The sequence below is a fragment of the Castanea sativa genome, chromosome 4 (genome assembly GCF_040712315.1).
Source record: "Castanea sativa cultivar Marrone di Chiusa Pesio chromosome 4, ASM4071231v1".
Lineage (NCBI taxonomy): Eukaryota > Viridiplantae > Streptophyta > Magnoliopsida > Fagales > Fagaceae > Castanea > Castanea sativa.
This window is the reverse complement of record NC_134016.1, coordinates 37519873-37545984: the sequence shown is the minus strand read 5'-3', so window position 1 is coordinate 37545984 and position 26112 is coordinate 37519873. Positions and strand designations below refer to the sequence as shown.

General features: G+C 36.1%; 2 protein-coding genes across 4 annotated transcripts; one reads left to right on the top strand and one right to left on the bottom strand.

The window, feature by feature from the left end:
• Positions 1 to 2646: 2646 nt before the first annotated feature.
• On the bottom strand, positions 2647 to 21189 carry LOC142631200 (splicing factor U2AF-associated protein 2). Of its 3 annotated transcripts, none has more exons than XM_075805302.1 (16): positions 21087 to 21189; positions 20428 to 20570; positions 20188 to 20338; positions 18956 to 19063; positions 18528 to 18662; positions 18217 to 18449; positions 11599 to 11829; positions 11364 to 11456; positions 11251 to 11289; positions 9331 to 9420; positions 9144 to 9246; positions 8970 to 9050; positions 7319 to 7395; positions 6274 to 6354; positions 3792 to 3883; positions 2647 to 2986 (listed from the first exon to the last, which is right to left on the bottom strand). In XM_075805302.1, exons 2-16 carry the CDS (start codon positions 20530 to 20532, stop codon positions 2863 to 2865), a joined length of 1743 nt encoding a protein of 580 aa, XP_075661417.1. In that variant the 5' UTR covers positions 20533 to 20570; positions 21087 to 21189; the 3' UTR covers positions 2647 to 2862. The 3 variants fall into 3 exon arrangements, with proteins under 3 accessions (XP_075661417.1, XP_075661418.1, XP_075661419.1); XM_075805303.1 differs by having other exon boundaries at positions 18546 to 18662; XM_075805304.1 differs by lacking the exons at positions 20428 to 20570; positions 21087 to 21189 and having other exon boundaries at positions 18528 to 18756; positions 20188 to 20211.
• A 3508-nt stretch (positions 21190 to 24697) lies between these two features.
• LOC142630932 (uncharacterized) lies at positions 24698 to 25642 on the top strand. Its single transcript, XM_075804999.1, has one exon. The coding sequence runs from the start codon at positions 24941 to 24943 to the stop codon at positions 25508 to 25510; it is 570 nt and encodes a 189-aa protein (XP_075661114.1). The 5' UTR covers positions 24698 to 24940; the 3' UTR covers positions 25511 to 25642.
• The last annotated feature ends 470 nt before the right edge of the window (positions 25643 to 26112 follow it).

The window sequence follows — 26112 nt, the reverse complement described above, 5'->3', positions numbered from 1 at the left end:
AATATATTGCGGGCATAAACTTTGACAAGATGGGATAGGCCCAAAGCAATTTCCTTAAACTATTGCAAACATAGTAAAATGTATTAAAAGAATGAACAACATTCGAAAAGAATATAATTTTTTTTAAAATATTTGTATTTATTAAATAAGAGACCTTACTTTTTTTCGTATTATTATTTTGCAATACTAATAGACAATTAAATATAATATATTATATATTTTAGGAAACCTCCTTCCATTTGGAGCCTTAAGCCATTTAGAAAATGACCTAATAATTGAGCTACTCTTACATGGCAGATTGAACTAACACTACTAGTATTCCCTTTAAATAAATAAACTAGCAAGTAACTTCATGCAAACGCATAAATATATACATTTAGAATTAAACAAAATTTTTATTATAAAAATATAAACAATTAGTCCAATTATGCATTCATGTTTACATATAGATACATTTAAAATTAAACAAAATTTTTATCATAAAATATAGATAATTAGTTTTTTTTTAAGTAAACGTAATTAGTCAAATATTAAAATTCTTACCTAAATTTAATACTACTTATGATCATTTTTTTCTAATTTTTAATAAGATAGAACGTGGGGTGATTTTTATTTTATTTATTTTTTGAGAAACATGTGATTTTTATTGAGTATATGTGATTGTTTTTTTTTTTTTTTAAGTTTTATAGTTCATTAATATTAGATTTTTAGTATTTTGTACACATTAACTCACTTGACACAAAAATTAAAAAACTTAAGTAGACATATGGCACAAGCTTAAGTGGATAATTATGGTGTAATTCCTACATAAATTTAGACATATGATGCAAAATTGGATTATAATTATAATTCTAATTCAATTTTCTCTAAGTTTTACCTATTAATACATATATATATATATATATAGATGACTTATAAATTTGAATTTTTTTAGTTATATGATTATGTTTTTTATGGTTTATTATATTGGACTCCTCGTTTTCTACACTAAATTAACTAATTTGGCACAGAAATTTAAAAATTTAAATTAGATGAGACATATAACGCAAAATTAAACTCTAATTGAAATTCAATTTTTACACTAAATTAACTCACTTGGCACAAAATTATAAAATTTAGATTAGATGAGACACATGACGCAAAATTAGACCTTAATTGAATTCTAATTTGAAATTTAATTGGATTTTCTCTTTACTTTATTTATTATTATATATATATAGATAACTTTATTTATTATTATATATATAGATAATAGGGGAAAGGGGTGTGTTACACTTTAGTGGACCTCTAGAGTTTTCCATTATGTTACCTCGGAGTGCTCAATGGGGAGATTCATTTTTTATTTTTGAAGTTTTTTTTTTACTTTAAATTAACATTTATTAATTTTTTAGTCATAAGAAAATACTTTTTAACAGTTTTTTTGTTTTGTTTTGAGAAGGAACTTTTTAATAGTTAATTGAGTACTTGTACGGAATGATCAACATTGACAATAAACATAAACATTAATGATTAAAATTGACAATAAACATAAAATTAATGATTAAAATGACGCATTATTACCTTCTGTGTAATTTATCTTTTAACATATTTTTAATCAAATCCAAGGCACATGGATATTGCTCAATTTAAAAATCACGCACTATTATGGTGAAATGTTTACCCATAATATAAAATTTTCGAATACAACTTGTGTTCAATGCAATGGTATACGGAACATGTTAAGATACAAAGCATTGGACACGATCTAAGTCCAGATTTCACCATTTCTTTCAATACTTAAATTTCCAATGTTACGCAACTAACCATGGTTAATATGAGACTCAACAAATAAAAAAAAGTTTAAGATGATGTATTTATTTACATAGAACAAACATTATAATTGTAAATCCGATAGAAAAATCATAATTGTAATTTGTATTAAATGCTATTTTTTCCCCTCAATATTTGAGCTAGAACAATAGCAATTAGTAACAAAGTTTAATTTTCAGATTTTACTAGGTGTAAATAGCAAAAGAGAACTTTTTTTTCTCATCATAGAAGATGAACAATTACGATTAAATGGAACAAGCATGTTTGTCTTGAAATTTGAAACACAGAAGGATTTCCATTAAATAGAAAATGAAGGGGATGACCTGCAAATTTGATTTCAACAGGGTCTTGGGTTGTGCTTGTTAGTACAACAAAAAGTAAAACCATAAAAATATAGGCACAATAACAACAAGAACAATGCAACTAACTGTAGAACCAAAGCGCCAATTTTTTTATGGTGATAGCCACCAAAAAAGGAGTTATTGGAGCAGCCAAAAAAAAAGGTTATGAATGAAACTTAGTCACCAACTGTCATACCTGCTAAATTTTCAACACTATTATCCAGATTACTACCAAATACTACCATTGAACAACAAAGCTTACTAAGATGCCTCATCTGTGAAATGATCAAAATTCAAATGCATAGAGCTACGTCGATAATTGACAAACAAAAGGGTCATGAAAATTTGCCAATGTTGGTGTATCAAGGTCTAGGAAAAAATGGCAGTGGGATAAATAACAGTTTTAAGTAGCTTACTAAAATTCATCAGTGAGCAGCTTTGGCTCCCAAAGAAAGGATAACTATCATTCAGCACAAAAAAAGAAAGAAAGAAAGGGTAACTATCAAACTTCATCATCGCATAGCTCACTAAAAAAGTGCTAAATATCCACACTTTCTTTACATATGGCCATTTTTGTATCATAAAACCTATATTAACAGAGGTCATAGGATAATGTGGACCTTAAAGCACCATTATCATCCTCAAGTTATAGATTTCTACACGACAAAAATTAGTCCTTTGCACATAGTAAATTTGCAGCACTGATACCAACTTATTCAGCTTCAAGCTCAGCACCAAACTGCTCCAGCCGTACAGCATCCTCATCCAAATTCCGCACCAGAGCATGGTTGACCAAACCATCATCCTCACTGGCATGTATCTGTCTACCACCAAACCTGAAGAGAAGAAAGAGCCTTATACAAAATGCAAAAATGGAAAAGAATAGGAAAAAGAAAACGAGTTGAAACAATAAAACTATTAGCAAAAGATGCCAGCCAACATATACATCTTTAAATTTCAAGCCAAGCTACAGGGATTTCAGGAACAGATGCATGGAAGCAAAGATTCTCACTATCTCAAAGAGTGCATGGTTTACTTTATGAAATCTTCCGTGTTAGCTAATACAATGTCCCAATTTTACTCAAATATATTTTCTGTCAGCTAAAAAAATGACGCAATTTCAAGTATAACAGTAGCAAATAATATGGCAGTTGATCCTTCCCCATGGAAGTTCTATCACGCTCAAGGTAATACACCCACAAATCTTATGAATCTATTCTAGACATTGGCCATAAGGAAGAAGGTGAAAAAGACCTTCAATGCCATATCAGATAGGAGGATAGATACTGACACAAGGTGATGCCATTAGATCTAAAGAATCCTATGGTGATATACCAGCAAGACCCATATAGATTGGACAACAGTTACTGCGAGGACAAAACTTAATATCATAAACCAAATAACAGGATCTTTCCCCCACCACCCTCAGGGCCCCCATCCATGCATGGGGCCAAAAACTCACTTAGCATGAAAAAAAAAAAAACAAAACAAAGTCCATGTCATTCCATTTTGTGATATAGAAAGATGCAGTTAGCTACCAGGCTTTAAGTTAGGCAAGGAGTACAGTAACTGCACTCACATCATGAAAAATTTGATGGGGTTTTATTTATTTATTTGGGTAAGTAGGCTATTATCAATTACCATCTTCCATTCATTGTTTCTATGCACTTTTGAGCGTCCCTCCTATCCTTAAATTTTACCAAAACAACACCTTGTGGATGATTCTCACAAACCTGCAAGCAAAATCCAAAATGAGCATGAAAAAAATAAATAAGAAAGAATTTCAAAGAAATGAAAATGGGCAAAACCAAATCATCATTCTAGAGAAAAATCCAAAGCTATAAAGCAAAAAAAATAATAATAATAAAAAGAAGCTTGGCTCGTCGTGACTAAAAAAAAAAAGTGAAAAATGACTATATTTTTTTTATTATAATTTTAGAAAAATGAAAAAGAAAATAAAAGTACTAACATAAGAAAAACCATTTTCAATATATTTATTTTCCTCTTATTCTTCAGAAATGCCAAAGCAGAAAGTACAGAGAAAAGAAACTGAAATCTAGACATGGTTAAGTGAACTACTGAGAAGGGCATAAAAAAATCCTTCAGTCACAAATTAGAAAAATGGACAAGGAATAGAGGATTTAGCCAATACAAAACTTATAAACATAAAAACACATGGTGATTCTTTGTCACCCCTTCTGTTTCTTTTGATCATGGAAGTTTTGAGCCGGATTTTAAAGAAAACTGAGAAGAGTGACTTAATTCGTGGCTTTCATGTGGGGCTTAACAACTCTGACGGTGTGAGAATTTCACACCTCCTTTTTGCGAACGATACTATTTATTTTGCGATGCTTCTACGGAGCTGTTATTATGCATCAGGCTGGCTTTGTCATGTTTTGATATTGGTTTGAAGGTCAATGTGGGGAAAAGTGAAATTGTTGGATGTGAGTAATTTTGGAGAATTTAGCTGACATTCTTCAATGTAGGGTGGATTGTTTGGCTATGAAATACTTGGGTATGCCTTTGGGTTCCCCTTTCAAGAAATCTTCTATTTGGAATCCCATATTAGAGAAGATGAAACGGAAGCTTTCAGGTTGGAAATGTCTTAACCTTTCAAAGGAAGGCAGACTCACTTAGTTGAAGAGCACTCTGTCCAGTCTTCCTACATCTTTATCCTTGTTTACCATCCCTAAATCTGTGGCTCATTGTGGGGGCTTCGGATGAGGGGTTCAAATATCCTTTGGTGGCATGGGATAAAATTTGTTCACCTATTGAGGTGGGTGGATTTGGGATTAGGAGGATTGTTTGTTTTAATCAAGTTTTGTTGAGGAAATGGCTTTGGCAGTTTGGTAATGAAGGTCCCATTTATGGAGACGGGTTATTGCCACTAAGTATGGGGAGGAAAAGGGAGGATGGTGTACTAATGTTTAGTTTGTGGAGGGGGCTCATGGGTGTGGTTTATGGCATAGTATTCGTGCTGGTTGGGATTCTTTTTTTACCCATGTGGCCTTTGAAGTTGGTGTGGGTAATCGTATTCTTTTTTGGCATGACCAGTGGACAGGAGACACTCCTCTTAGGCTTCTTTACCCTAAACTTTATGTTTGATCAGCTGATAAGGAAGCTTTTATCTTCGATTTTTTGGGCCATCAGGTGGTTGGGGATGGTAGGAGTTGGAATTTGAGGTTTCACAGAAATCTTCACGATTGGGAACTAGAGACAGCAGTCTCTTTTCTTGATCATATATACTCTGAGGTTCCAATGGGTGAGGGCAATGACAGTATGCGTTGGTATCTTAAAGGAAGTGGTAAGTTTGATACCTGAACGGCTGAACTTATTATCAAGCGATTAGGGGTGTTAACAACTTCTCATTTCCTTGGAAGGGTATTTGGACTGCTAAGATTCCTAGAAGGGTTACGTTCTTTTTGTGGACAGCAGCTTGGAGTTGGATTCTTACGCTGGATAACCTTAAGGGGAGGGTTTACTTTTAGTGAATTGGTGTTGTACGTGTCGTAGGAAGAGAGAATCAGTATATCATCTCTAACTATTGTGATGTCGCCCATGCTTTATGGGGGGCTGTGCTTCAGTTACTTGGAATTTCTTGGGTCATGCCCGAGTCAATTAAGTGCTTACTACTTTGCTGGAGGAATGGGCTAGGGAAGCATTGTTTGAATATTTGGAATTTAATAAAGGGGTGTTTGATGTGGATTGTTTGGAAGGAATGGAATCGTTTGCTCGTTTGAGAATTGAGAGAGTTCCTTGAGTCGGTTAAAAATTGTGTTACATCGCACTCTTTTGATTGGTCCAGATGTTTGGGTTTCACTGATTGTCCATCCAGTTTTGATTTTCTAGGTTCTCTTAGACTTCACATATGATTTTTTGAATTCTCTATTCCTTTGTGCTCATTAACATTATTATGATTAATAAAATTACATCACTTAATTATCAAAAAAGAAAAAGAAAAAGTCTTTTAATAACTAATCATCTTACAGACCTGAGCAGTCAGCACTGGAAATAAGCTGGTGGAATTGTCAATTATATAGCTAATTCAACATATGTCTCAAGAAAGAGCATATTTATAAAGAGGAAAGAGAGTGAAAACCCCTGATTATGGGAGTTAAATTACCTTGACCAAGTCCAATGGACCAAGCTTTATGCATTCCTCCTTAACATCTGCCTCTAAATCTGAACGTAAATTTTCATCAGCCTGTGAACATTTGGAAAAAGTCAAACTCAGAGAATCCACAAGTCTAATTTGTTACTACTTGCTAGTAATAGCACATGCCCTATCAGTGAGGAGCATGTATTGTAATATCAACTATTCACAGATGGAGATCAGAAACAACTGTCCTCTTGTTCTATAATTTTAGGTTGCAACATTCACGTTTAAACAAAAAAAACCATAATTGAATAATAAAGCTGGTGCAGGACAATGAACTCCAAAAAAATTGGGATTCGGTGTTTGGGATCCAAAGAGAGAAAGAAAAAAATAAAATAAAATAAAACAACAACAACAACAACAAAATGGAGGACCTATAAATCAGCACCTAGGGTTTGTTTGGAATCAGCACTAAGCTGTTAAAACAGAAAAATAAACCCAAGGGCGCAAGCATGAGAGAACGATATGAACTACAAACCCAAGAACCAACACCTGGACTTCCTAGAATGGCATATTTTTTCTAGTAATGACAACGGCATGTAGTTTAGAATGAGAGAGGATTGTTGGAAGTGGGACAAAAAAGAGAGGGAATAGGAAAGATAGTATATGGGTTTCAAGACCTAAATGGCATGAGTTTGAGAAAATTTGTGAGAGCTGAAACAAACTGTAGGAACCATCGGACCTGCTTACAGGTCATCAGTTGTTATGCTTAGACCGGCAGTTTGATGGTCTTAGGCGGTTTCTATTAAGTACAAATTTGAAGTATTAATTGGACCATTACAGAGACCAATTCATGGTCAGATCAATCCAACCAATCTGTCTGGTCTGGTCTGGTTTTCAAAACACTGGTCAATAACAGTAACATTGACTTAACAATCTGCAAGTTATAAAATTGGATTCCAATGTCATTATCCAAATAGGGGCAGAACAGGCAAGGCCACAGATGTTGTAACAAGTTCTCTTCACGATAATCACAGGGTGTCCTACAAACCATGGGAGGTTCATAACTTACCCTCATTTCAGCAGGAGTGAACATGTAACGAAGAACAACAGTAGCAGGAATTGAGACCTTTGCATCATCACGACCAGCTGTGCCACATAAAAGAAAGGTCATGTTATCGTCAGGATACACAGAACAAACAATTATCAAAGCTGAGATTTCAGATCAATTCCTCCAACAGATACAAATCGGCTTTAGAATTTATTGTAAGAGTATAACATGTAATTTCAGGATTTCATCCTCATCAGATTCACAAAGAGATCAGTTATAAGTTCACTCAACCAAGAAAATCTTACATATAGATCTGAAAATACAAAGAAAATGATTTATAATGCATAAACAGAATCAACAACATTTCATTTTCAATTTTAGGAAGATAATAAGAGTCCACACGCAGTAAGTTGAGAGAAAGAGAGAGAGAGAGAGAGAGAGGAATTGTGGACTCCCTCCATCCTTCTTGGGTTTTTCAAAGTGGTTAATTACTTAGGAATGGAGAGTATAAGGCCAGTGCGTCATGCAAACAATTTTTTCTTCATAAACTTCTTCCACTTATCAAAAAATAATAAACTTCGTCCTTTTTCTTTTAGAAGTTTACACACAAAAACAGTGGGTTTTGAACCTACACCCTTACTCTCCACCCTTTCTTGTGGGGGAAGGAGGTATCGTTTAAGCTAGAGGTCATTGGCAATAAATTTCACCGATTTCTTGAAAGATGAAAAAACTCCATCCACTAATCAATTCTTTTTTCTTTTTTTCTTTTTTTTTTATAGGTAATGTAAAAAACTTTATAAGAAATATAAAACAGCCCTAAGTACACAGGAAATGTACTATAGGGGAATCAACATCAAGAAACCAAATTACAATGATCAAACAAAACAAGAAGGGATAATCAAGAAAAGGCCGGTAAAACTAAACACCATTCAAGAAGAGTCATCCACTAATCCATTCTACTCATAAGAGAATTGCCTCTAAACCATAATTTCTTAAATTTGCAAAAAAAAGAAAAAAAAGAAATAACAATATGGGGGAAAAAAACCAGTTATAGGATTATAAAATGATGAAAAGGAAGATTATAAACCAGAGTGACTTTCTTTTATGTGGAAACCATAACATTTGGATGGTTCATCTCTCCAGCCATAAATAAAAGGGGCTAAATTTCTTTTGATAGTTTTAATCTGAAAGTGATCATCAAGATCAGCACACCAAGCACTTCTCCATATTCTAATTCCCAGCATACAGACCCAAATATGTGAAAAGATAAGAAGATTCTAGGTTGCATAGTCCACAATCAAAACATCAATAAGTGCTGCAGCAATTATCACAAAGCTAAATGTCAAGGCAAAATCATGACATATACTTAGACACATCATTTCAAAAGGCGAAAAAGGATACAATGCTCAGTACCCATACCTACTACACCTAGCAAACTAGGTATAATGCATCAAAACACAACAATTAATTAATCAATAATACAAGACACAAGCTCAGGGGGGAAAAAGCAATAGCAAAAAGAAAAAGAAAATCAATGAATATAAATTCAAAAATATAGATTAATAATGTGAGATACTGATATTACTAAGAACCAATCAGCACTCAATTAAAAGGATTTATATCGTATATTATTGAGCTACTACGGAGTTCAAGATGCGAGATGAGAACCCACCCCAGCCAAGCATCCTCTCTTCTGCCTTCTTCAGCTTCTTCTTCTTCTTGTTGTCAACTTGTTTGGCACGAAATTTATCCCCTGAATGAGGTGACACAAAAGCTCATAAATTAATCGTTCTTAGTGAAATCAATAACAACTAAAAGTATAAATTATCACCAATACACATAATACCTTTCTGCTCAAACTTAGCCTGGGTGACTGACATAGGGACCTTGCCATCAGGACGTAGAGGCGCACCATCCAAAATTTGGACAGCTAGAGCAACAGACGGTTCCTAGTGTAAACATACACATATAAATGCCCAAATACGAGGACTGAAAATGTCATGTCACAAGCACAGCAACATGGAGAACATTACCTTCAGATACGTAACTAGCGCATCTCCCTTTTTCCTTCCTGTCTCCTTGTCAACATATAGCTTCACACGTGGTCTTTTTGATTCAGGGTCCTACAATTTTTATTTTTAGATAATATAACTAAAAGAGTGCTTACATGGATGCAACCTAATACATGAGATGAATACAGTAAAGCCACTGAAAAATAAAAACTTATAGAAGATCCTTAAATTCCAACAAATTGATAAAAGAGAAGCAATTAGTGGAAGTCGTCATGAAATATGTAATATGAAATGCTAGAAAACAAGAAATTATTTAATATCCATGGATACACCTATATGTATGTGTCTGATCTAAAATGAACATAACATAAAGTTAGAACCTTTACAAGGTTTAAATCTTCAAAAAAAAAACCTATCAAGGTTTACGGTAGGTACCATGATTTATAAATATCACATCAGCATTTAAGACCAAGTTATAGAAATAAATGAGATACAAAAACATGAGAGTAATTTCACACACCAATATGAGCTTACCCAACAGACCCATTAAGTAATTAAATCATATTTCATGATGAGGTTTGTAGCAAAAACAGTGGCCCTTCTTATAGACTAACAAGATTGTAAAATATATGCAAGCATGACAAAAGCATATTCCAGCTCATCAAATTTGTCCACTATGGATAACAAGACACAAAATAAATGGTGATGCAGGAGCAGCAAATTATTAATAAATAAATAACGACATAATGGTACTGTTCATGCAAATGTAGCAGTTTCACAATTAGCAGTTCACTTTCAATTGTAGTATGCAGTTTTATCATAAAAAGCACCTGCTACAATAACTCTGATCTAAGTAATTATTGTCAGTATTTGGTCAAAATTTGTCCACACAAACAATAAAAAATGTGTAAGAAGGCATTAAATTGTGCAGGAGATGGGGAAAATCCATGCCATAATTTTCCAAAAAAGTCATAACTTCCAGTTCAAATCCAACTTAACAATCCTGAGATCTTTTTTCACAGCATTTTAAGGTAAAATTCTAATGATCTGGCTAATAATAAGGACACTACATGTATAGGTTAAAAGTTTTAAAACCTTGTTGGATTGGATGTCATTTTTGCATAGTCTGCTCTTTATATTCTGTTATTGATTTATAGTAGATTCATGTAATTTGCTTGATTGATTGTATGGTTCCTAGCTGTATACTTTCTATATACTTGGTTGATTCTGTTTTTTTATATCAATAAGAATTACTTATCCAAAAAGATAATATACAAACTACAAGTAAAGGTTTAAACTTCTAAAATTTGGGTTACTATAGAATCAAGAGAAAAGCCTTCATACACTACAGGTTTTTGATTTTGTTATACCTCATTTTTTCAGGAATTCTATATAGGGTGTTCACCTGCAACAGTCCCCCTTATTATATTTATACGACTTAAATAATAGATCAAAATGATATCATAATCAGAAGAAATTATAAATCTTGAAACAATTAACTGTAAAATTACAACATAAGGAATAGGTCAATTAACTGTAATGCTAAATACTTTTTTTTGGGGGGGTGGATAAGTAATAAAAATTTTATTGAAATAACAAAGAATGGGGTCCCAATGTACACAGGCAGTTTACTTGGGAGGCAACAAAAAGTCAGCTAAAATGCTAATTTTTTTTTTTTTGATAAGTAATAAAGATGTATATTCAAAAAACTAACCTCATGCATAAAGGCACAAGGCAGATCAAATATTACAGAAAGAGGAAGCTAAATCTTTTTACATTCTGTAGAGTATGATTTTAATGGTGTCAAGTTTCTTGCCTCCATATATAAGCAGGGCTTTAATTATAAGATGATTTAAAACAAGTTACATTAATTGGGGCCTGACTCATTCTCAGATCTTACAAAATTATATCACATAATTAAATAATGGACTGAAATGCTACCTCCTTTATTATCCCACACTTGGAAAATACCTCCACCACCTGCAATGGATTCCAAATTAGTTTCCTGCAATGGGGAATTCTCAGACAAGATAAACAAAATGACCTTGACTTACTTCTTCAATGGTAACATCTTCAGGAAGCCCAGTCACATAAACATGTGTATTCACTTTTAATTCAAACCAGCTATCGGGAGGTTTATTAGCTTCCTGGAAGGTTATAAAGATACAAAAGGAAATATGAGGCAACATGTTCAGTTTCAATACAATTCCAATCAGGACTAATAAAAACGTATATAAATAATTAAATTTAGAGAGCGAGAGAGAAGCTGGAAAATTTAAGACAGAAGACCTTTTTTTCAGCTTCCTTGTCCAGTGATTTTCTCTTGCCATTTTGCATTGTTCCCACTATCTCACTGGCATCATTAACTTCTTCCTTTCCAGGGGCATCAGAAGCGATTACTGTTTCATTAACTTCTTTCACTGGGGTATCAGAAACACTAAAAGTTGGAAAGACTTCCTCTTCTTGCAAAAAGGTCATCTCTTCTGGTCCATATAGCTCGCTTCTGCCGAGTGTGTCATCCTATCAAGCATTATAACAGAAAGAAAAAAAAAAAGATGCACTTACAATTGATAGAAGGCATGTAACAAATAAGAAAACATCATAAGTGACAATGCAAAGCATTGTATATAATAAGAACATATAAATTTGAATTCTGTTAAATTATAGAGGCTAAATTTTCTTCCTAGGTGTTTCTTTGATAGGTAATAACAAACTTTATTGATAACAAAATTACAATGAATTTACGATAGTATACTCACTGCACTGAAAAGAATACAAACCAATCAAAAAGAGAAGCTAACAGAATTAAGGAATTCAAACAAAGAATGCCCATGCGTAAACCCCCAAATACAGGACCACTCACACAAAGTCCTAAGTAACAAAGACTTCACACAGTCTACAAGTCTCTCAGTTTCCTCAAAAGTTCGGGCATTGCGCTCTTTCCAAATTAACCACATAAGATACGCTGGAACCATATTCCACACATCTGAACTGTGACTCCCCAACCAATTCCACCATGCAGAGAGAAGAGAAACAACATTGTTCGGCATCACCCACTGAACCCCAAACAAACGAAGGACAACACCCCACAAGGTATGAGCAAACTTACAATAGATCAATAAGTGATCCACAGTTTCCTCTTCACATCGAAAAAGGCAGCACCAATTAACAAGAGGTAAATTCTTCTTAACGAGGTTGTCTATAGTAAGAATCCCACCCCTAGCAGCTGTCCATAAGAAGAAAGCCACTCTTTTAGGTACCTTAACACACCAAATGATCTTCCAAGGAAAAGACACCAATGGGGCTGCTAGCAACGAGAAATAAAAGGAGCGCATATCAAAAATACCACTACAATTCAATTGCCATATCATGGTATCATCACCCCCTCTAGGTAACTTGGATGATATATGCGCAAAAAAATCATAAAAGATCCCTGTCTCCCAATCTTGAAAAGCACGACGGAAGCATAAATTCCAACTTCTACCACCCCCATCCGGTGCAAACTCAATCAAATCAGAAATCATAGCTGTCTTATCCACAGCAATAGCAAATATTGCTGGATATAAATCTTTCAAGGCAGTAGGGCTACTCCAAGGATCATACCAAAATCTGATACGAAAACCCTCACCCGCCGCATACAACACATGACCAAAGAAGCTCTCAGCCCCCTTCCTAATGTTCTTCCACATACCACATCCATGCGTCCCTCTAACAACTCTAGTACACCATCCCCCACTGGCCTCCCCATTTTTGGAAGCTATAACCTGCCTCCATAAACGTGAGACCTCATTCCCAAATCGCTATAGCCACTTCCCAAGCAAAGCTTGGTTAAACAGCCCAATTTTCTGGATCCCCAAGCCACCTACCTCCACTGGCCACACAACTTTCTCCCAAGCAACAAGTGAGAATTTAAAAACATCATTAGATCTCCCCCAAAGGAAATTCCTCTGAATCCTCTCTAATCTGTCCACCACAAGTTGTGGGATAGTGAACAAAGATAAAAAATAAGTAGGGAGACTTGATAAGGTACTCTTCAATAAAGTAAGTCTACCCCTTTTTGACAAATATAACTGCTTCTAACCTGCAAGCTTCTTTTCCATTCGTTCAATAATCGGGTTCCATATTGAGGAATCCTTATAGTGTGCCCCCAAAGGCATACCCAAATAAGACATGGGTAAACAGCCTACCTTACGACAGAAAATACGAGCTAAGGCATCCAAATTCCCAACCTCACCAACCAGCACAATCTCACTCTTACCAACATTTACTTTCAATCCTGTGATAGCTTCAAAGAAAATTAGAACCATACGAATATGTAATAATTGTTCCTCGGATGCATCACAAAAGAGAATAGTATCATCAGCAAACAAAAGGTGAGAGATATGCAAACCTCCACTGGCATTGGGATTTGCTTGGAATCCACTGAGGAAGCCTCCATCTTCTGTCCTTTTCAACATCCTACTCAACACCTCCATTACCAATAAGAATAGGAGTGGAGATAAAGGATCCCCTTGGCGAAGACCACGAGAGCTGCCAAAGAAACCAGCTGGAAACCCATTAATAAGCACTGAGAAACGGGCAGTAGAAATACACATCTTCATCCATCTCCCCCACTTCTCCCCAAAACCCACCTCTCCATAAGGTAAAATAAGGCACTCCAACTTACATGATCACACCTGGAATACCACTCTTCAATCTACTGTCCAAGCATTCATTTGCGATAAGAACAGAATCAAGAATCTGTCTTCCCCCAACAAAAGAATTCTGGGAGTTGGAAATAAGTTTATCCAAAACACACTGTAGTCTATGTGCCAAGACCTTTGAAAGTAGCTTGTACAAACTACCCACAAGGCTTATAGGGCGAAAATCTCTAATATTGACAGCACTAAGCTTCTTGGGTATCAAATACAAAAAGGTGGCATTGAGAGGTTTTTCAAAGATACATTCCTTGTGGAAGTCTGCAAAAAAAGCCAAGATCTCCTCCTCAAGAACACACCAGCATTCTTGAAACAAAGCCATAGTAAAGCCATCTAGACCAAGAGCCTTATCACCCTTAGCCTCCCGTAGGGCTGCAATGATCTCCTCCTTCTCAAACTCCCTTTCTAAAGAAAGTCTATCGGTTTCATCCAGATTTGCAAACTCTAGACCATCAATAGTGGGCCTCCAAGATTCAGTCTCCTGGTACAAAGACTTATAAAATCCACCACTTGATCTTTAATTGCAGACTCATCATCATACAAAATGCCCTCAACCTCAGCAGCTCTCATAGTATTTGTACGTCTATGAGAATTAGCAAGCCTATGAAAAAACCTAGTATTATTATCCCCTTCTTTTAAGTACAAAGCCTTCAATTTCTGCCTCCAAGAAATCTCCTCCAAAGAAGCTAAAGACTCAATATCAGCCTTTATCTCAACTCTTCTTGCACTATCTGCCAGTGATAGAGAGTGCATCCCTTCCCTCAGGTCTAAGTCCAAAAGCTCAGACAGCAAGCATTTTTTTCCTAAAAGACACATCCCCAAAAACATGTTTATTCCAATGCTTCAAATCTCCCTTAAGAGCCATCAATTTACAAGCCAAAACATAACTAGGAGACCCCACAAAATGGTATCCATTCCACCAACCTCGCACAAGGTCCACAAACCCCTCCACCTTAAGCCACATATTCTCAAATTTGAAAGAAGACTTTCCCCTCGACATTCCACCTGCCTCCACCAGAAGAGGACAGTGGTCTGAAATCACTCGAGGAAGAGGCCTTTGAGTCACATCCAAAAAGTGATCCTCCCAATCAGCAGATACCAACACTCTATCAATTCTAGACATAGAAGGGTTCTCTGAGTCACGGAACCATGTATACCCACTCCCCACCAAAGGTATATCAACTAAAAAATTCCTCTCAATAAAGTCTGAGAATTTGAACATGGTTGGACTAAAAGAAGTGCACCCAAGACGCTCTGCTGGATATTTGATGATATTAAAATCACCAAAAACACACCAAGCTGCACTCCACCTCCCTCTCACACTATCAAGTTCAGTCCACAAAGCATCCGGAAGACCATCAGCATTCGGACCATACACCCCTGTACATATCCAAGCAAAACCGTCTGCCACTCCCTTTAACAAAATAGAAACAGAAAAGCACCCAACAAGACAATCCATTTTTTTATATGCCCTCGTGTCCCAAGCCAAAATAACCCCCCCTACTGTATGAATGGCATCCAAAGCTACCCAATCAACAAAAGGGCTACTCCAAAGACTTTTCACAACAGCAGAATTAACAGAATCCAATTTAGTTTCTTGGAAACACACTACATCACACTTCCACTCCTTGAGTAAATTCTTCACTGTACCCTTCTTTTGAGGATTGTTTAATCTTCTCACATTCCAAGATAAAATTTTCAAATTCATGGATAACTAACTGAACCCACCCCATAGGAATTCTCAATCCCTCTGGTTTTTTGACCAGCTTGCCCCTCATAGTTGACGGAAGAAACTAAATTCCTCAATTCCCTCATACCTTTTTTAGTTGAAGAGGTATTACGACGAAGACTACCTGTCGTAGCTTGATTTTCCCACACTTTCTCAAGCTTTTGAAATAAGGTAATACACTGCTGCTCACATGAATCAATAGGAAATCCCACAAATTTACTAAAGCCTTTAATCTTCCTCTTCACCCACACAGAAGGTTCCAGATCCTCCCCCACAAGAAAATCATCCAGTGCATCCTCTGATACTATTTCCAAGCCCCTGTGAGGATCCCACTTAGCCACAGGTACACAATCCAAAGCATCCCTACCCTCCTCATCCTTACTTGACCTCGTGGGGTTAACCCAGTCCAACAACAAAAGTTCATCTTCCTTAGAGTCAAAACCCAGCTCAGAAAGGGGAGAGAAACAATTTTTACCCAGTAGCTTGTGGTGGTGGATCATATCGGACAGTTCAAAAACTAATAGAGGCGGGGAAACAACGGGCTCAGCTATGACTGACTGCCCATCGGAGTTTAGAACAGCCCTAGAGTTTGGGGAGTCCTCCGCTGGACTATCGGCACCCATTGTAGTGTCTCCCAAACAACCCACCTCAGCCCCGCTTGATTTAGAGCCCACCGAGAGACCACCGACAGCCCCAACCTCATCTCCGTACCCATCAGACCTTGGAAGGACTCCACCCATCTCGCCGGAACCTGGAAACACCATCAGAAGCTTCTCAACAGAGTCGTGGGGGTCCGATCCTTCATTATACTGTGGTCCCACTGAAAAATCGCAAGTCAAAACCTCATCCACACACCGATCGGCCCTTGACAGGTCCCCACCCAACTCGCCGGTGCTCGGTGACAGCTCCGGAGCCTTCTCAACTGAGGCATGTGACCCCAACCCTTCACCCACCTCCCATGGACTTCTTTCAATAAGCCTTTCCAAATTATTAATAAACTCACCTTGGGCTTTAGTTGGTTTGGCCCGCTGAGCTAGATCAGGTATTATTGGGCCCAACTTAGCTGCTAATGGTTTGACCAAAGTACTCCAGCAAACCGTACGTTGTGTATTCCCATCAAAAGCAGCAGTAATTTTTAAGGAGAAGTGGGTCTGGGTCCATTTGGCAAAAGAGCCACGTAAGGGCCTCTTATTTATGGGAAGCTTATTTGAATTTTGAAGAGAATCAAATCCCCCAAAACTCTCCTTCTGCTTTAAATTTCCAGGAATATTTGGAAACTGTTCCAGACATAACTCCCTTCCTGATTTTACGTCACCATTAATATTTTTCCAAACTTGATTCCTTGAGTTTCCGGTGGATTGTTCTAGCCCATCACTGCCAGCAACCACCTCCTTCCCCGGCCTAGAAGTTGATTTTCCCAAAAAGAATTCACGTAGCTTCATTTCAAAAAAAGCCCAACCGCCCTTATTCCTCCCTTTCGGAACACACAAACAACCACGTCTTGCCCCATTATGATACTCAGAGATTTCCACAAAAAAACCACTCTTGTTTGACCTACTAGAAAACTCTAAGATTTTATACTGCTCATGAAACCATTTGAAAAAGTTTTTCTTGCTAAAATCCCACCGGCACAGCTCTACCAAACAAGCAATGGTCCAATCCAACCCCAATCTACCAACCCGGATAGAGCCATAATGCCTACCCCTTTTTTCAGTAATGGCATAAGCATCCATACATCCCCCATCAAATGCCAAGAGAAAAGATTTTGAATCAATACGAAAAGAAAAAGAGTGTTTCACCTCCGGTCCCCCTGGTTTGGCTAAAAAAGGCTTGGGACGGGGTTTTGGCGGGTGCTGTAGAGGCTTGGGATTAAAGGGTGTGGAGGTCTAAGTTTGGGTATAATGAGGAATGTACTGACCGAACTGAATTGGCCAATAGAAGGATTGTGTGAGAGGGCAAGGATATGGGGGAAGGATTTGTTGTGGAGTATGGAGAAAATTTTGGGAGGCAAGGGGTAGACATGGATATGTCACTGGTGGAGGCTGGGTTGGTATGGAAGAAGAGAGAGATGGTAGTGATTGTGGTGGGGGGAGGGGGTAAGGTGGAGGGTGGTAGCTGGCAAAGGGAGGGGGGAGGGGGTGAGCCATCACTCAATGATAATAACAAAAACAAAGTGAAGATATGAAAATTAAACCAAAATAAGGAACTTGAAGAGTGCTTGAGCTCCAAAGGCCAATGTCACATGAAGCTTTATGATGCAGGGTAAAATCATTATGATACTTAGGGGCATCAAATCATCAACAAAAACAAAGTGAAGATATGCAAATTACACCAAAGTAAAATCATTATGATTCTTAGGGTATTCACAATATTCCTATGCTAGGTTATCCAACCGATTAATAAGGTATTATTAAGTGAATTAACGGACTGGTCATTACAAGTTTTAGCATAGAAGGCAATGCTTATGCCAAAAGCACCAACCTGAGGAACCCATGCTCTAAGACCTCGATCCCAATTGTACACGGTCCCATCATCATCAGTGAACTCTTCCTCACCCTCTGGTGGCGTTGAAGGTCTATCAAGATCAAATTCCCCTGAGTCACCACCAAAATTGCCAGAAAGAAATTCACTCTTTAACCCATCCGCCTCTGCTGCTGCTTCTGCCTCTCCAACCACCTCCTGCCATTTCTCATACTCATCATCGTTGGAATGCACTGCACAATACATAATATGGTAAGATCTCTAATTCAGGAGATGAACTACTCAAACATAAAATAGAAAGAAGACTTCACATGTCGTTGAATAACCACCTCCCTGCTGAGCAATTCCAGTCAGCAACCCAGGGATTGCAGACAATGGTTGCCATTCACTTCTTCCTTCTGACCAGACAAGTGTACTTTCGGAGAGGTATCCATTTACGAAATGCTCTGTCAATAGATGTTTCAATAGCTCGTTATACCAATTCAACATGATAGAGATGGAACAATTTTCCTGAAACCGTGCAATTTTTTACTGGTAGAACTGAAATTCAAGAGAGAAGATAAATAAAATTAAATCACTAAAGATAAATTGTTTACAAAATGAACCGGAGGCCCTTTATTTTAGACAGTAAGCCAATCCAATTCATGTTTGCACTAGTTTTAAGACAACTGATCCATATTTCACCTAGTCGGCCATTTTTAACAAGAACAATAAAATTATCTACTAATACAACACTCACCACGCAACTCTGAAAAGGCATAAGGGCCAACATTTTGTTGATTATCACCAAGAATATACCATCCAACTTCAGTAATAGTCTCATAGTCCCCATCATTGTGTTCCACATCTGTTTTCAAAATCCAGGGAAACAAAATCTTATTATTCTTGCTTGTCTGCCCAAAAGGCCCCTCTTTTTCTCTCTTGCAGCCAATGCAAAGAGTGTAGACATGATTCAAAGTAAAAAGTGTATTAAAATGCCCATTAAAATAATTGCTATCATGGTAAAGCACACAATATAGAGCCAAAATGTGAGCCTGAAAAAATCCCCTAAACCATGGAAATTCATAAAATCACTCACCAACACATTTCCCATTTATTTTTATCTTTCTTTTCTCCCCCTTGTGTAATGAACCAAACCCAAAACCCCAGCACAACCTGTTAGGGTGCAGCCTAGTGGTTGGATGGACGCTTGGGATGAGCTCTAGACCCAAGCATCCTGGGTTTGACCCCCACTAGGAGTTCCCCTGGACTACCTGATACACGGTACTGGCAGGTAGGGTTGTGTATCTGTGATTTACTCACTAGGGGTGAGTCCAAAGGGCCCCCCGCTTTGGTGAGGTTCCATGTCATCCAAAAAAAAAAAAATAGGACAATTACACTTACCAGTATATGATGAAAGCAATATTTAACCAAAGTGGGTACCCAAAAAATTCCCCAAAACACTTAAATCAATAAAATTACTCACCAACCCACATCTTGACTCACTTCTAAGTTCTATCTTCTTCTCGTTATATTCACATGAACTAAACCCAGCTCAACCCAAGCCAAATTACACTCACCATTACATAAAGGAAACAATATAGAACCAAACCATGTACTTTATCATTTCTCTAAAACATGAAAATTCATAAAATTACTCACCAACCCATTTGCTCATTTTCACTTTCATCTCTTTCTTTTTTCTTTTTCTTTGTTTAATTATATGAAGCAAACAATATAAACACAAAATGGGTATAAATTTATTTTCCTCTAGAACACTAAAATTCCAACAATTCCTTATCTCTTAGACTAAACCAACCATAACTTAACCCTGTTAAAACCCTAACCCTATTCCCAAGAATCACTGAAATAAAATGTACAAAAATAAAGCTAAAAAATTTGCTGTCAAATAATCCTCCACAAATTAAAATGCTTTCTCCTATTCCTTTAAAAACTCTGTCAAATCTGATTGCAGAGATTAAGAGCATGTACCAGGTTGTTGTTGTTGTTGCTGTTGCTGTTGCTGTTGCTGTTGCTGTTGGTGGTGAGTCTCGAGGTCGTTATGAGCAGACATTGTTGTATTCGGCAGCGTATTTTCTGAAAGGTGGTGTTGGTTTGGTTGTGTATCAGGTATCCTTCTGTTCTGTGGAAAATGTAGAAAAAGTCAGAAGAAAAGGCTCCTCACTATATTTGTTACATATCTACAACTAGTTTTTTTTTTGCATCTTTCACCTCTTCAGTTACATGATCCCGTTCCGGATCACATGATGAATTATTAGCATTAGACCCGGTTGTAGAAGCAGGTTCATTAGATGCTGCAGAGGAGGCAGACTCCATTCCAACTCAACAAATTTCAAACTGGCAGCACAGCAAACCTTTTTTTTTTTTTTATCAACAAAATAAATCCATCAACACAACATACACAAAACCCACAAACAAATGATACCAGTGTATACAAATTAATCCATCAACTATGAACACAGCATCGTCACATACATTTCAATTGAATAAATAATAAATAATAATAATAATAATAATAATAATAATAATAATAATAAGCTAGGAATCACGGTTTCATATTATAATTTATGAAAAATTATAATATGAAATCGCATTTACGACACTGATGTGACACGGATATGACATGGTACGGTCCACCCTAAATGAAGTGTCCGTGCTTTCTAGATAATAAATTATAATGCTCTGTAAACTAAACTCAACTCAACTCAGCTTGTGACAAACATTTGAATTCAATGTATAATTAATTAATTAATTAAAATTATTGGAAGAATAATTGAAGATAGAAATTACCAGTAAGAGAGAGTCAGAGTCAGATAGATTCACATATAAATAAATACATAATATAGGGAGCAGAGAGAAAGATAGTTTACCGGGGAGAGAAGAAGAAGAAGAAGAGAAGGAGGCGAGAGACCGAGAGACAGAAGAAGTGAAAAAAACAGGCCACTGATCAGAGAAGAGAAAAATTAAGGGTTAGGTTGGTCAAAACGATGTAGTTTTAGGTTGGGCAAAAGGTCCAAAAAAAGGTGTTGTTTTGTTCCCGGTTTTCGGTTCCCACTTTCCACACACATGAATGATATATGTATCTTATCCATATCTATGCTATTATTATTATTATTAACTGGTCTTGTCACGTTAGTTTCGCAAGTAGGAATGAGGCTTTTTTTTAGCAGCAAAAAAAAAAAAGTTTTTTAATTGTATATAAATAATTTTTATTTTGAGAATCTATTTTATAAGTAAATAAAGCAATTTGAAAATCAACAGAAGAGTGACCTTATTTTTTAGGTAATGTTTTAGTGAAATTAGAGTTGTATTTTTACCGAATTATCATTTAGTTTTGTCTCTATTTTAAACATAGAAATGTAGAGATATTTTTGGAAAAAAAAAAATGAGAATCCCAAACAAGAAAAACCCATTAAATAGTAACTAGCTTCATCACACGAGCTTCACGCGTGAGATAAGGCTTTTTTTTTAGTTGTCCTATTTTGTAGCAAAAAAAAAACATGCGTCTTTATTTTATATATATAATTTTTATTTTGAAATTTTAATTTATAAGTGGATAAAGTAATTTGAAAATCAACAGGAGAGCGACCTTATTTTTTAGGTAATGTTTTAGTAGGAGTTAGAATTGTATTTTTACTGGATTGTCCTTTAATTTTGTTTCTACTTAAACATAAAGATGGAGGGGTATTTTAAAACCATAAAGATGAGGAAGCCCCTTAAATAGTTATATAGATATAGACAACAAGATTCACTGTTTGGGTTTCAACTTTTTGCATACTAAAATACTCTCACACAAATTCTTAAACTCTCTAAAATACCCACATCTTTTAGTGTTAACTAATTTTAAATTAAAAAACACAAATTAGTTAAAAGAATAATTTACTATTCTTAAGTTTTAAGATTTTTCATTTATCTTTTCCATTTGACCTAAAACTTAAAACACTATATTTATCTCATTTTTAAAAATTATTCCACGATACCTTACCTCTTTTTTTGAAAAACAAAATACACACGCTTATTTATATATCACTTTTAAACATTATAACACTAAACTAAAAAAAACAAATAAATAAAAAAGAGAATTATTACACATGCAAAATGCATGTGATGAGTCTAGTGTATGTCTATATATATATTCCCAGTTTTTAGGTATAACTAACCATGGTAATAAATTAATAATAGTGAATAGGCTTTTTTTTTTGCTTTTTATGAATTTCAATTTCCAATTTCTAATTCACTCTAGGACAAATGAGAACACATGAATAAGGTAGCGGCAGTAAGTAAGAATTGAAATACACAAACAAAACCTTCTCCCAAAAAAAAAAACATAATCAAATCTAAAATAACACATTTTTAATACATAATTGATAAACATCTATATAAAGTAAACAGTAGCACAAATTAATAATAGTGAAATCTCATGGACTAATTTGACAGTTATAGTTAGGGCTGTCCACGGGTCGAGCTGGGTCGGTTTTCGACCCTGCCCGGACCCAACCCACCGGCGTCGGTTGGAAGGCGGAGGGACCCGAAACCGACCACCGGCATCAATCGGTCGAGTCGGTTTCGGGCTCGGGTAGTTTTCGGTCAGTTCAGTCGGTTCAGAGGATCGCCGGATTCTGCAAACATCGCCGGAATCTTCAAAACACTCGCCGGAATTTGCAAAAACTCAGTTCATTTGCACCGAAAATCGCCGAAATAAGCTTGAATCGCCTCGAATCTCGCTAGATCTCACCAAATATGGTCGAGATCTCACCGAAATCAGCTTGTATCTCCTTAAATCTCGTCGGAAATCAACTTGGATCTCCTCGAATCTCGTCGGATTTCATGAAGTTTGGTCGAGATCTAGTCGAAATAAGCTTGGATCTCCTTGAATCTTGCCGAGTCTCACCAAATATGGTTGGATCTGATTGTTTTGGTTGACGAAATCTGCGAAATTAGGCTGAAATCTCGTCGGAAAGCTGGAGAATTCGCAGAACGTTCATGCTCTTCGGGTGGGTCGGGTTTCGCGGGTTTTGAAGGAAAGGACTCGAAATCGACCCGCTGGCGTCGAATTTTGGAGAACGGGACCCGCGTCCAACCACCGGAGCAGTCAGATCAGGTGGAAGCAGGTCGGGTACGGGTGGTTTGGGCGGGTTGGCCGGGTGGCCGGGTGGGTTGGACAGCCACTTATAGTACTGTAAAAGGAAATGATTAAATTGAATTTTACCCTAAATTTTTTTGAAACATATTTAAAAAATCTATTAGTTCAAAAGATAATTGAATTTCCTTAATATTTAGTTCACTTTATTAATTATTATGGAGCAAAAATGATTTTATTTATTTTGTAAACATATGAAGAAATGAAAGTCTGAACATATGTTGCTTAAGGAAATAATTAAAATCATAAATGTATATTTTTTTTTCATTTCAGAAGAATCCTTTCACTTTCTTGGAAAATTCTATAACTATACTGTTTTTTTCTTTTAATAATTTAAAATTATAATGATAAATGACTGAAATATGAATCCTCATTCTTTTCATAAAGAAGAACAAACTTAGAAAATTCTAGGCCTCTAACTAAAAGTGATAGAGGATTTTTTAATTTTTTTTTAAATTTTTTTCAATTATGATAACCACCATACTCATTTTATTTTGAAAATTTTTTATTTTTAAAAGGTAATTTTAAAAATCAAGCATATCAAAAATTTTCGTAAACTCTTTTTCTTTTCTTTTTTTTTTTCTTTTAGGGGGGCCATAAAATCTTCTTTAAGACCTATTTATATCTAACTCTTTTTCTTTTCTTTTTTAAAGATAAACAACCATCTAAGATTAAAAACGGACCTAGGAGGGGGCTTGGGCTCTTGCAGGCCCAAAAAAGAAAAGCTATATTTTGTTTTTTTTTTTCTTTAGTCAAGCCCTCTCTCTTCCAAAAGTTTACTCCCGTTAGCGAACCCAACTCGATCCAAACAACTCAACCCAAATCATTTTAATACTATATAGATACCTATTTAAAAAAATTTAATTTCTAATTTTTTCCATTTATACTTCCGCTCCTTTAACTTAAAATCTTCAATCCATGCCTATATAAGATTGCCAATAATTTAAAACATTTTTATCAAAACCAGCACTCATGTCATGTAACTTATCTAAACTCTAAAAGTCCCCAGTTGATTCTCCAAAAAAAAAAAAAAAGTCCCCAGTTCTTCATCAATGAATCTGAATCGTCTGATCTGCTTACTTCAATCTTCATTTTAACTAATGCATTGACATCAAACGTACAATTCAAAATCCAACAATCCAAATCAAATGAATGTTATATGTAGATCAGTATCACAACACATACAAAAGCTCCAAAAAATAAAAGTAATAAAAGCAAAGCTACCCGTTACAATTTGTCTTGTGGGGTCCTTTGGCTTTGCTCCAATTGTCATATTTTGTAATATAGTCGTTGCGCCTCTCAGCTCTCTCACTCTATATCTTCCCCTTTCCACTCCTCATTTCTCTCCAAACAAATCCATCATTTTTGAGCTTCCAAAACTCAATTCCTCTCATACCCATTTGCCTAAAACCTCTCCAAATCACTTTAAATTTATTGAATTCTGCTGAATTTTGAAAAAAAAAAAAAAAAAAAAACCCATTTCTCTTTTAACAAATCCACCATTTTTTGAGCTTCAAATCCTCTCCAAACCACTATTAATTTCTTGAATTCAGCTGATTTTTTTTTTTCTTCAAAAATCCTCAAATGGGTACGAACACCATCACCATGGGCTCAGTGACTCAATCCCACTACCACACCCACAATGTCTTCCTCTTCTGCAACTACATTCTCCTTGGTGCAGCCTCCAGTTGCATCTTCCTCACTCTCTCTCTCCGGCTCTTCCCGTCTATATGCGGCTTCTTCCTAATCCTCCTCCACATTTTCATCATATCCGGAGCAGTATCTGGCTGTGCAGCGGCCGACTCATCGGGGACTAGCCGGTGGTACGCAGCTCACATGGTGGCAACAGTGCTCACAGCAATATTACAAGGGTCGGTTTCCGTGCTGATCTTCACGAGAACCGGGGATTTCCTCGGCCAGTTGAAGTCCTATGTGAGGGAAGAGGATGGTGCTGTGATACTGAAGTTGGCTGGTGGGCTGTGTGTGTTGATATTTTGCCTGGAATGGGTGGTCTTGACACTTGCGTTTTTCTTGAAGTACTATGCTTATGTTGAAGGTGATAATGTTGGGGCTAATAGCTATGCTATGAGGAAGAGTGCCAAGGTGGGACAAGAGGAGGACTTGAAGGATTGGCCATGGCCTTTCCAAGTCTAAATATTGATACTTTGGCCATGGCATTGTCGACATAATATTTCATTATTCGTTGATTCATTGAAGTGATTATGATAACGTGTTTGTATAATTGTGTTTGCAATATTGATGTAATAAAAATTTATCTTCGGAGTCTTTTCAAGCTTTCTTCCCGGGAATTTTTTAGTCTTCTTTTAGCACATTTTTGCAATATACTTATTTGAATATTCATTTTTTATACATATGATTACTTTGCAAGTTGAAAATTAGTAATCTTTTGATGATTATTTTTTTTTTAAAACCCTCCAAACATGCCCTTGAGCGTGCTCAAAGAGGCTAGTATATGCGTGTTTGGGGGGGGGGTTATATTTCGTTTTGTTCTTGTTAAATTGATGGGACTTTGTTGTTTTCCTGGGGCTATGTGGCTAAGTTTTGAAAAAGTTTTGCAAAGAATCTGAGTGGGTTTCCTCTATATGACTCAGGCCTACTACTATTACATAAATAATCAGTGTTTTGCAATTAATAAAGCTTAAGGCCTTGTTTGGATTTTGCCAAACTCAGTTAACAAAACTGAGTTTTGTTACCTCATCATCCAAAAATCATGGGCCCCGCATGTAAAAGTTTGT

What these genes read in the sequence shown, in the direction of transcription:
- LOC142631200 (XM_075805302.1), bottom strand. Translation starts at nt 20,532, where the DNA reads ATGGAGTCTGCCTCCTCTGCAGCATCTAATGAACCTGCTTCTACAACC. An exon ending in AGGTGGTTATTCAACGACAT is followed by an intron (nt 18,450 to 18,527) that starts GTGAAGTCTTCT and finishes TGTATTGTGCAG; the next exon opens with TGCATTCCAACGATGATGAG. An exon ending in CGCTAGTTACGTATCTGAAG is followed by an intron (nt 9,247 to 9,330) that starts GTAATGTTCTCC and finishes TGTTTACACTAG; the next exon opens with GAACCGTCTGTTGCTCTAGC.
- LOC142630932 (XM_075804999.1), top strand. Translation starts at nt 24,941, where the DNA reads ATGGGTACGAACACCATCACCATGGGCTCAGTGACTCAATCCCACTAC.